The following is a 12,500-nucleotide window of genomic DNA, read 5'->3' on the forward strand; positions in this document are numbered from 1 at the left end:
ATGACAAGCAGGTAGCGTTCAGTCCATTATAACATACAAAGAGTGCATGTCTGCCTATTATAGAATCAGAAGTTATTACAAGCACTCAATGATGGTTTAAAGTGGGGTTTGAACAAAAACATTAATTACATACATTTTGAAATGTAGCTTGATGCTAATTGTACCTCTAATTATATTTTGTAAGCATTATGGATAGTTTGTGTTTCTGATGAAGAACCAAAAGTTATTGATCTTAATTTAATGCTGTATATTAAGCAGTGGACGATGTAAAAGCCATATATGAGATACATAGGCTACATGAGGAAAAATGCATTGCTGGTCAGCGCCACCTAGCGTGCAGGCGTGAATTAGCAGAAGGCGATTAATCGTTTCGCGCTCGGTGTGAAAGCAACGTTCGTCGCGTTTCACTTTGCTTTTTCGCATCGCGCTCAGTGAAACAGCCTTTTACACTGATTAAAAAGCAGATCACATTTCTGTCTGATTTCACATGACAAATAATGACTCAAGATCACTCATTTAACAGTTCATCTTTTGCCAAAATTATGAAAAAAAAAGATCAGTCAAGAATAGAAAATTATTGAAAATATTCAAATCAGAATTGTCAGAATCAGAGTGCAAAGTTTGTGCATTAAAGACAATGTCCGTCAAAATGTCATGTACAGAAACCTGGCGTTTTAATTGATTTGGCATTTATTCTCTTTAGCATGCAGTGTGAAGTATTTCACTCAGTTCCCCGATCATTCAGATTCAATTTCAGCGAACAAAGAACAAATTTATACTAGCTTGTATTAGGTAAGTTATCATCTCTGACAGACAGCACGTTGAAGCTGCTCAGGCCGGCATTTTCTGCTTCTTCTTAGAAAGAGATGACATAATCAAAACATCAAGTAGTGTGGGTTATTCAGGAATTGTATGTACTCCCTGGTCCTCTGCTGGCTTCTCGTAAATACTGCTGTGTATTGTGCATGTTATTCTTTGACAGACATCAATGTTGTGATATTTAAATTTAGTTTTGAGAATGTGGATTTGAAAACAGATGAATAGTAAGGCAATAATTATTTATTTCTTAGCCGGCAAGCAGTCAGTGAAGTGATTGATGCCCATTTTAGTTTTAATATTTCAACCGACAGCCATCCTAAGTTTTTGACGGATGTGATATCATGCATAACCGGGGAACTATGTTTGAGTTGGGTAATTATAAAACGTGCTAGAGACGTTCTAAATGCTTTTTGCGTAGTTCATTATACTTATTTTATGCAATGAAGTTTATTTTGTGGCTGTTACTCATAGACTGACACATTTGTTTTGTCAAATTGTTACATTCAGCTGTTGCTGAATTCTGTTTCGTGTTGTTTTTTTGCCAGGAAATGAGTGGTTTTGATGCACAAAGTTGTTGTCTTTTATAGCAAAAATCTTTTATTTAAAACACCTTAAAATGCAGGTCCTGTAGTAAATAATAGTGAAAAATCATTTTTGAAAAAAGTTGTTCTATTATGACTAATAACAATCGTCTTCTGCCATTATTCTTTAATTGACATGCTGTCGGGGGTAAATAAAAATAGGCGTAGAACTTTAAGTGCAAAATTACGTTACAGTTTGAATTTGGGCTTTAAAGCTGATATTTAATTTGAAATCAATTCTGAAATCTGCATCCGACCCCTTCAGGTTTTCAAACCGAGTTTTTTAACACTCCTTTGGGTGCATGTGGAGTTTATAAATATAAAGTACAAGTGGGAAGTTTGAGTATTTTTAGAGCTGTGGAGGGGACGCTTCAGGTCTGTCTCATTAACGTGAAGGGTGTTTAACAAACCTCTTAGGGTTCTAATGTGACTTGATCCCAAAATGCAGAGAGATAATTGTCAGGTAGAGACAGTGGAAGTCGTAGCAGCTCTGGCCTGGAGCCACAGGGTACCTCTTCCCCGCTTTCCCGACCACTAATGAACTGACAGTCCACCCAAATACCTGCCAGAGCTGCTCCTGAAGATCTCCTAATGCACCTGCTATTAAAAGGAACATTACAGGATGCTTTCCACCATTACTGCTCATGCACTTCATCAGAATGTAAATAAAGGGAATCGTCTCCTTGTGGGTTCATTGATGCAGGTTGACAGTAATATGAGTTCCTGTGAGGTTGCAGCAGCTCCTCCAGGGTTTTGAAGGCAGCCAGTTGGCAGGACTTTAGTGTGATGTTCAATATTATCAGCCTGACCAATGCAGTGTGGGTATGAAATGGGTTTGAGTTTCCCACAAGCCACCACATGTCCTGGTATGACTCAAAACACACCCTACTACACAAGTACATTCATTAGTGTTATTTGAATGAGCTTTTATTTTTATATTTTTTAGTTTTCATTTTAATTATACTTTAGGTTTTAGTAATTTTGTTATGTGCTTTTGTTATTTTGATTCTTTTTTTATATTTCTATTTAGCTATATATATACAGTGGGTACGGAAAGTATTCAGACCCCCTTATTGCATTAAAATTTTCCCTCCATCTTCATCTTTCTCAGCAGTGTTGGGGAAAGATACTTTGTAACTCAGAATTTCAAATAGTTAGATGACTGTGAAGGTTTCTTTTTTTTTACAATGACAGTTTCATTTTCAGACCTTCATTTAAATTTGCATTTAAATTTTCCCTCTATCTTCATCTCTCTCAGCAGTGTTGGGGAAAGATACTTTGTAACTCAGAATTCAAATAGTTAGATGACTGTGAAGGTTTATTTTTTTATTTGTTAATTTATTTAAAGCAGTATTCATCTGTTACAAAGAACACTTACGTTGACTGTATTGAACTTGAATACTAATGTACTACTAACAAAAAAATGGATATGCTGGGCAATTTTAAATTTCTTTTCCTCTTTTTGACTTCATGATAAAGAGCTTTTAAGCACTAATTCAGCATAATGAGGATGTGCATTAGAGGTGTAATTGATTATATATTTGTGTATTTTATCATTTTGTGCCATCGCACAGAATAATGGGAAATGTTATTTTAGTTGCACAAAGTCTCCTTGTAAACCTTGCAAACTTTATCATTATTGTTAATCAGCAAACTGAATTTGGACCATTAAAATTCACAATTATGTCTTAATTATGACTAATAATTATTAGCTTCCACCGTAATTCATAAATTGGCATGCTGTTGGGACTTAAAGTGAAATAAGAGTAGAACTTCTTTATGTGCAAAATGACTTTTTTGATGACATTTCATTTTAAATCTAGTCTGAAATCTGAATCCGACGCCTTTAGATTTTCAAACCAGAGGTTTTTAATGCAGAACATGGTGTATATATTATATAGCAGGTTTGAAAACATAGTGATAAACCGTAGTGTCTAGGTAATTATCTGTCACTGATTTTTTTTTGCGCAGTTCAACTCCCCAGCACTGCTCATTGGTTGATCATTGAGTTGGTGTCTGTCATTCATCATTTCTGTCTGTGGGTGTCTGTTGTGCCTCAGGTACAATGTCGGACCTTGTTCAGAATCTCTTCCCAACCTCTCAGTTTCAAGGTATAAGAGCCTCCACCCGCTTCACTGTTGTGCTGTGTGTCCTGTGTGAATGTGGTACTGCATGGTCACATGATCACAGCTTAAAGGGACAGTTCACCCAAAAAGGAAAGTTCTGTCATTATTTACTCACCCTAACTCACCTTCGTTCTTCTGTGGAACACAAACAGTGCAGTTTAACATGATCTCTGATGTGCGCTTTCTGAATAATGAAATTGAAAGGGCTCCAAAAAATGATAAAAAGCATCACAGGAAGGAAGTTGACCTGTGCACTCTATCCCAAGTCTTTTGAAGTCATTTGATAGCTTTGTGCGAGGAACTGATGGAAATGTAATATTTGCAGATCGAAAATGTTAAACTGTATTGTTTTTTTTCCCATTACAGATTGTTTTGCATCAATATGCAGATGAATGCAATTGAGATATGAGAGAAAATGACTTTACTTTTAAATGTATGTTTTTTTAATTGGTGGTGAACTGTTCCTTTATGCTAGCTGCCCAAATACCAACTTAATGTTGAAAGCTTCTGACACTCATTTTTGCAGTCAGTCAGTGTGATACTTACTGAGAAAAGGAGCATTGTGCAAATGATCACCAAAGACCACAATTAACACCTTGCGGTATAATTTGCAGTATGTGCCTTTAAGTTTATGAAGTACCAATCCACATTGAAGTTGCAGACACTAGGGCCTGTAAGTTCCTCTGTGTGAATTGGAGCTCATTGGTCACTGTTCGTGGTTTTGTTAATGCATTAACTAACATCAACTAATGAGACCTTATTTTACTGTAGTGTTACCGATTCTTTTTTTTTTAACGCCATTTATTAATCTTGTTACTTATTATTCATGTGTTCGTTGTTCCCGCAAGTTTTTGAATACTGATGTGAATGTATTTAGGGGTTGAAATCTGTGGGGGGGGGATGTTAGTGAGCTACTAGCTTCAGTGATTTCATTTCTTTGGAAGATTTTGTTGTAGAGATGAGCTTTTCCTGAAGCAGATCCTGCTCACACCTGCATGAGATGTGCTGCATGTGTGTCACACGCGTGTGTCTTCTGCTTTCATTGTGTGTTTTACGTTATTAAACACATCTAATAATACAGAATTGTCCTAAGTGACTGTGGTCTTCCTGCCTTTCAAATTATACAATTTCCGGCGTGTGCTTATATTGATTAATATTTATTATGCGTTGCATTATTTGGTCATTGAAATCATGTGTTTTGTTAAAGCGTGTCTCATTTATTCATGTTTATTTAGAGATAATCAATAAAGAGTTCATCTGAAATATTTACTGTATGAAAAATGTATCTTTGCATAGTAATAGTGTAACACCATGCAACATGTACATTATTTTATGCAAATGGTAACACTTCAATAAAGTTCCAAGTTGTTTAATCAACATTAGTTAACTACATTGGTTAACATTAACTAACAATGAAACTATTTCTAAAGCTTTTAATAATCTCAACATTTACTAATACATTATTAAAATCAAAATTTGTATCTGTTGATATCATTTGTGACCCAAGCTAACATGAACTAACAAAGAATAGTTGTATTTTCATTAACTAATGTTAACAAAGATTAATAAATACTGTTCCAATGTATTGCTCATTGTTTAAGTTTTGTTAATGCATTAACTAACATCAACTAATGAGACCTTATTTTACTGTAGTGTTACCGATTCTTTTTTTTTTTAACGCCATTTATTAATCTTGTTACTTATTATTCATGCAAGTACATAATCTAATTGCTAATGTTGAGGTATATGACTATTAACATCAAAACAAATCGGTAGCTTGTAGAAATTAACTATTTATTAATACATTTCAGTTATTTGCTGTATTTAGTCATTCGGAGCCTTTTACTTTCATCATAAATTTAAGGCGACTCACACACACACACACACACACAAAACAGTGTTTTACCGTAAATTTGCATGCATTGTCTTAAGTGTATTCTCATTTTTGATCATTTCTCATTTCAACTTAGTCAGTTTTGTATGGTGTATATGGGATCAGATTGTCTGTGTGTTCAGGCACTTCAGAGTGTAAAATCATCTCATTCACACTCTCTGCCGCTGACCCCCGTCATTATAAATCAGAAAGTGACTTCCATGATCACTCTGTCTGTCTGGCTGAAGCCCCAGAGTCCAGCAAAGACTGAAGGGCCCTTCTCTCTGTCCTCATGCAGTCTCTCTGGAGCGCAGGGGCCACGCGGGTCACGCCACGCCACATCACACCTCATCAAGTGCTCTTAAAAGATCACAGCAAATGGAGTTCTTAGATGAGAGGCCAAAGACATGATGCCGAGAAGCCGCTCATTGATTGGCACCGTTCTGAAAGCAACACACACTTGTGTTGCATTATGAATCGCAGTCGGACGCATTTCAGAAATGCCATGATGCACGAAATTGAGCTTGCTTCGATGGAAGCGTTACACTCATGTACTTAATGTAGCGTATGCTTCAGACCGAATGCACACTTTCATATATGCATCCAGGCTGCAATAATGCAAAATGCATGCACACTTTAGCAGGTGAGAGCACAGGTGCACATTTATTTCAGGTGATTGTGTGCGGTGCATTAGTATCTGAAATCTGGCATACACACAAACACACACACTTACACATCGATCACGCCTCAAACCGCTAACAGCATATGCTAATACAAGCAGCTGGATAAATCCCCGCTCGCGCTCCACTGTTTGCTGCTAATGCCTTTTAATGCGACCGCCGTTCTGTTTGCGAGGCTTTTTTATAGCCGCAACCACTGGAGCGAAGGCGCCATCGATCTCTGAGAATCTAATGATGGAAATCTCTCTCTTTCTGCGCTTATCAGAGCCGTGGCTTCCCAAGGCCTCCTGGCTTCATGCTGTAAACAGCATAACCGAGTCAATACAACAGCATAAAAACCCATTTAAAGGATTTATGAGAGTGCGTACTCAAGTAGAGGCATTGTTTTCTGAAATATTGTTGTGCTTATATAATTTAAGGCTACATATGGGTGTTTCTTCAAGTATGGAAATGTTCAGCCTTGTGAACTTTCAGAAAATAAACTCTCTTAAAACACACTTTATACACTTTTTGTTTACTTTGACAGTGAGATAAAAATGTAATTTTAATATTAGCTTTAGGTTTAATTTTATATGCTTTTGTCCTTTTTTAAATATTTCTATTTAGCTTTTTTTATTTCAGTTTTATTTGTAGTAATTTTAATGATTCAATTTAAATGTATTTATTTTAGTTAATTGCAAAGGCAACTTTTTTTTTTGTTTGTTTGTTAAGTTTTCATCTTATATTTCTTTTTTTTTCTTTTTTTCCTTATTTGTAATATATATATATATATATATATTACAAATAATTTTTTGTGACAATTTTTTATATATATATACAATTTTAGTTAATAACAACGGTGCTTTGTTACATTGCCAGTGGCTTCTGTCGAAATCTCCAGCTCTCAATGAAAATAAGTGTTTGTTGCTGCAAATCTCCGTTAGTGTCAACTGCCTTAACTTGTTTATTTTATTTGCATATTAACAATGTCCAAGTGTGTATGCAGATAAATTACAAGGGAATTGTGTAATTTTTGTGTTTTCTTTGTTTTTGCAATTCTTGATCATTTCTACAACCATGTAATTTTCACCACATCTCAAATGTTGTATTGTGCTATATAGTATTCTCTGGTGGAAATGACAGTTGTGGAAATGATTGAACCATTTCTGGAATCAAATCAGTCAGTATTTGGATAGCTAGCATTTTATGTATCCTAAATAAACACAATTAAGTGATATTTTTACACTTTTTGCATAAACTACAGCTTGATTGGAAATGACACCCAACAAAAATATGCTCTTCACAAATATTTAATTTGACTTTTTTTTAATTTTTTTTATTCTTCTCACGTATCTCATATTTTTGTGAACAACAACAACTTTGGGGGGGAAAAAACATTATTGGGGAAAAGTTTCTTTTGTGAAAGACAGCATAGACATCATAGTAACAATGAAATACATTTTCAAACAATATATATTGAAATGGTTTGTTTCACTTTTTGTTAACATCATAGCTTCAAAATGTTTTTTTTTTTTTCAAACAATGGATTTTCATATTTTAAAGATTGAAAGGTTGATTCTGTGTCAAAGGTAATTTGTTCTGTACATAAAATGCATTTAAAAAGACACAAAATAATGTATAAAGATGTTTAAAACATAAAAGACATATTTAATTTGACCTTTATATGAAAGAAAAAAATCTGTTGCTTTAAATGAAATAAAATGTAATATCTTTGATTTTCATATTTTAAGTTTGAAAGACTGTGTCGAGGGTAATCAGATTTGTATATAAAAGGTATTTGAAAAAGAAGCACAATAAATGAAAACAAGTTTCAAAACAGATTTAATAACAACAAAACAAATTGTTTACTTTTAATAAAATCAACCCCTTGAGCATAAAAGTGGCTTTGTTTGAAGAGACATATGAGCATGCATCTTGTCTTTCAGCTCTAGCCGAACTTATTGCTTTCATGCTTTTTTGCATAATTCATGCTGTTCTGTCAAGCTCGTTTAGTTCTGGCCTCCATCACTTTCTCCTCTAACTCTGTTAACGCGCTGCTCTCCCCAGGGATCGCCTGCATCGTGCTGTCATTCGTGGACGCTAAAGGCTGCGCGCTGCAGGTTCCCGCTCAGGACGGCAGTGGCCCGGCTCTCAGAGGCGACATCTCCAGCATCTCCCTCCAGCCGGACCAGTTCGAGGCCTTGACGACTGTCGTCAAAGTGGACTCTGGCAGCCAGAGCTCAGGTTGGGATGCTTTAGCAAACATACAGTGCTTACAGTAGCGGTGTGTGAGGTGTGTGTGAGCTCTGGGACGCCTGTGCACAGGTGCAACCGTGCGAGTGCGCTTCGACGTGTGGGAGCAGGGTAACATCAGCCCGCTGCAGCTGACCGACCGGCTCAGGGCGGCTCTACGCCACGCCCTCTGCGACGTCGTCATGGAGATGCGTGTGCTGCCAAACCCGTTGTGTCTGGACACCTTCTGCCTGCCTGCTGCCACCCAGCGGGACGAGAGCACAGGTGAGCAGCTCATGCACACGTGATGTAATATAGTGGATTACAGTAAAACTAGAACAGAATCTAAAATTAAAACCATTAAAAAAACTTTACTTCGTTTCTGGAAATAAAATAAACTTTAACTGAAATAAAATAAGATCTAAAAAAACTTTTTCAGCTAACTTGATGTACTAAAATAACTAAAACTGGAATCAAAATCAAGTTTTTATTCATTTTATTTTTATTTCAGTTTTTGTGTGTGTGTGTATATGTATATATGTGTGTATATATATATATATATATACATATATGAACTACTAAAATGACAAAAACATACTATTATTAAAACTTGAACTAAAATGAAAATGGAAAATATAAACAAAAAAGATTCAAAATATTAATAGAAACTATATTAGAATCTAAATAATACTAAAGTAATGCTGGAACAAGACAAAATACACTAATATTAAATAATCATACCTGTCTCAAATTATGTTTCTCATGATAAAAATGTTATCGCATCTTTAAGTAATATTTTTAAGGCGTCTACTTCAATATATAAAATAAGTTTTGTAGACATTCTATGTTTTATTATTATTATTATTATTATTAATATTTTTAAAAATCCCTTAATTTTTATTTTAAAATATTGATATTTTCTTTTTTAATTGTAATTAAAGGGTCAGTAAGATTTTTTTTTTTATATAAATTTATACTTTTATTCAGCAAGGATGCATTAAATTGATCAAAAGTTACAGAAAAAAAACATTTAGAATGTTACAAAAATTTTAGAATGTTATTTATCTTTCAAATGAATGATGTTCTTTTTAACTTTATATTTATCAAAGAATCCTTAAAACTAATGTATCGTTTTCCAAAAAAAACATTAAGCAGCACAACTGTTTTCAACATTGATAATAATCAGAAATGTTTCTTGAGCAGCAAATCAGCATATTAGAATGATATCTGAAGATCATGTGACACTGAAGACTGGAGTAATGATGCTGCAAATTCAGCTTTGATCACAGAAATAAATTACAGTTTACTATATATTCACATAGAAAACAGCTATTTTAAATAGTAATAATATTTCACAATATTTTACTGTATTTTTGATCAAATAAATGCAGCCTTGGTGAGCAAAAACATAAAAAAATCTAACATATTCTATACTTCTGAACGGTCGTGTATATTGTTGTCTTTCGTTGATCTTGTGTGTTGTGTGTCTGTAGTTGCCTTGAGTCTCCTGCAGTCTGACAGTAAGGAGGTGAAGGAGAGCGTTCGGCGGCCCAGTGGAGCTCATGGGCTCAAGAGCAGCCCGTCTCCCATCAGCCTGAGTTCTGTGCCCAGCTCCACCCCGACCACTGGAACCAGCACGCCCGAGTCCACCACACCCACCGGCAAAACCACGCGCCGCTTCTTCTGGGAAATACTGGTGCGTGCGCTCACTCAGCATGTGCAGTCTCCATTAACAGCAGATTACTCTCATTAATTATGACTGTCAACGCCTCCAAAACTGCTTTGATGGTCAGCATGATGCGGTTGATCTGGACTCAGTGAAGCGTAAACGCCGGAGAAATGATTGGGCTTTCTATTCACTGGTCTGCTGACAGTTATCGGTGTGTGTGTGTGTGTGTGTGTTTGGTAGAGTAAACCAGAAACTTCTGAGCTTGGCAGTCCGAAGACGACGGATGACATCGTACCGGAGCGTGTCGAGGACAGTCGCGTGAACCGACGGAGACACAAGACGGAGAGCGTCAAACAGCAGTGGAACCACGAGAAAGCCATGGCAGTCGAGCAAGAGCAGGCCCAGAGGTACACACACTCACACACACACACACACACACACACACACACACACACAGAGCTGTGTTTCTCACACTTCTGTCTGTAAAATGATATTTGCACAAGCTTTCCATGATAAAATTAACATGTTCAGATGGTAAGACAAAAAAACAGACGACATATGACAACTAGAACTATTACAAATATTTTCATTAACTGAAATGAAGCTGAAATAAAATAAAGAATAAATATATTAGATGAAAACCTAAAACTTAAAACAAAAATGAGAAATGTTGCCTTGGCAACTAACTTAAAATAAATTAAAATAAGTTTCAGTTTTACTAAAACTGAAAAATCAATTAAAGCCAAGTAGAATTATAAAAAAAAAAATTTTTTAAATGCCAAAGCACATAAAATTACTGAAAGTTGAATTAAACTTAAAATTGAAACTGAAAATCTAAAAATAAAAGCTAAATAAAATAATCGTATATAAATAATACTAAAATGACTCCGTTTATCTCTGGTTGCACGTAACAAAAAAACAGAGAGTAATAGTGTATACCCATTAATAAAAACTCAAATACATTTATTTATTTATTTATTTATTATAAAATGCTCAAGACCAAGAGAATGTAGTCTTAAACATACACATTCAACAGTTTTATTTTGTCTGTCTTCTGTGCTTTCATACTGAAACACACTTCCATTGTGCCAAATACCCAACTTCTCATCATTGTGCAAATCAGATGGTATCAGAATAATCAGATTTCCAGATGATTTCGGGACCGCTCTTTCTGGCAGTCTAGGAGATGTCGCTTTGGATGTAATTACCACCCAGCCTTTGTGTTTGTCAGGATACAGTAGATAATTCGGTTGTGGCATTTCTGATTCGGATGGCAATAACGTTACAGACGTAAATGCTGAAATGACCTCAACCTCCCAGTTAGCATCCGGACAGGCCTGTAGTCTTGTTTTCACTCGTGAGGACTGTGTCTGGATGTGTGTGTTGTAGGAGACATGCAGTCCAGCTGGAGGAGGGTGATACAGGCACTCTTCAGCCCGTCTTCCAGACCACGTACCTGCCCTGGGTCACCTTCATGAACAGACTGGGTGAGTCGCCACAAACACATGCTTCCGTCTGAGTTATGGCTCTGGTGGAATTTACTATGAAGTAGTAAAGGTTATTTGGTGAATCTTTAAGTTAAACTTTGTCAAATCTGCACTAAAGCATGTGTAACGTCCTGGAATAAAGGTCTGATCAGCCCTCAGGTGGATTTTGGTGTAATGTATGATGATGTGAATATTGTGCAAGAAGATGATGACATTTCTTTTTCTTTTTTTAAGAAATTGTTGGATGGTTTTATAATAATTTACATATATAACTTATAATATATATACAAATTGTACACATAAATGACAAGGTATGAAGTTTTTTTATAAATGGGTGTTTATATAATTATACACTTTGACTTTTATATACATTATATAAATATATAAATATTATTATACTTTAAAAAATATATTAATTGTAATTACATCAAAATTTAGTTGAATTTTAATGTCTTTTTAACAACCAGTTAAAAACTCTTTTGGAAAAACTAGCAGCTGTATTGAGAACAGTGATTTTTCTCTACAAAAAAATTGGTCATGAATGTGTAAATACCAATTCATTTGGTATTTATGTTACAATTTGTAATTTATTTTCTTATGAAAAAGTACAAAGTAGAAATTCCTTGATTTTAACATTTTCTCTAAATGCACTATAGAGGGGACGTTCAACAACCTTTTAACACTTTTAAAACTTAGGAAGAACTAATTAAAGAGACACAATCATAAGGTTTAAAGTGATTATAATAAGTGTTTATAATAAGATTGGATGTGTTTATCACCATCCTAACAGACCGGAAAGTCCCCTAATGAAATATTCAGTGAATTATTTTCTCTTGCAGGTTGTCCGTCCATCCAGCACTGTTCAGCTGAAGTCTCGCATCATTTCCTCCTGCCCTCCATCCTCACAGAGATCGTCAATCTGGTGGGCTCGCTGGCCAGTGACACGGCGGCCAAAGTGTTCGAAAGAAGCAGGTGTGTTTCCGGTATCATCAGAGCGGTCCAGACACGTCTGTCGCTGCAGCTTGTGTGTGAACAGACGTGATCAGTTGCTTCT

General features: G+C 35.4%; 1 protein-coding gene across 1 annotated transcript in view; it reads left to right on the forward strand.

The window, feature by feature from the left end:
* Nucleotides 1–12,500, forward strand: part of LOC107718365 (protein SZT2-like) — a 64,404-nt gene that overhangs the window by 4,914 nt on the left and 46,990 nt on the right. Inside the window, exons 2-8 of the mRNA XM_016525412.1 lie at nt 3,461–3,511; nt 8,126–8,302; nt 8,384–8,575; nt 9,784–9,986; nt 10,200–10,366; nt 11,349–11,446; nt 12,286–12,418. Coding sequence (XP_016380898.1) covers nt 3,466–3,511; nt 8,126–8,302; nt 8,384–8,575; nt 9,784–9,986; nt 10,200–10,366; nt 11,349–11,446; nt 12,286–12,418 — 1,016 coding nt within the window. The 5' untranslated portion in view covers nt 3,461–3,465. The remainder of the gene's footprint in view (nt 1–3,460; nt 3,512–8,125; nt 8,303–8,383; nt 8,576–9,783; nt 9,987–10,199; nt 10,367–11,348; nt 11,447–12,285; nt 12,419–12,500) is intronic.

This window comes from Sinocyclocheilus rhinocerous, unplaced genomic scaffold, assembly GCF_001515625.1.
Source record: "Sinocyclocheilus rhinocerous isolate Xijiao unplaced genomic scaffold, SAMN03320098_v1.1 scaffold2168, whole genome shotgun sequence".
NCBI lineage: Eukaryota > Metazoa > Chordata > Actinopteri > Cypriniformes > Cyprinidae > Sinocyclocheilus > Sinocyclocheilus rhinocerous.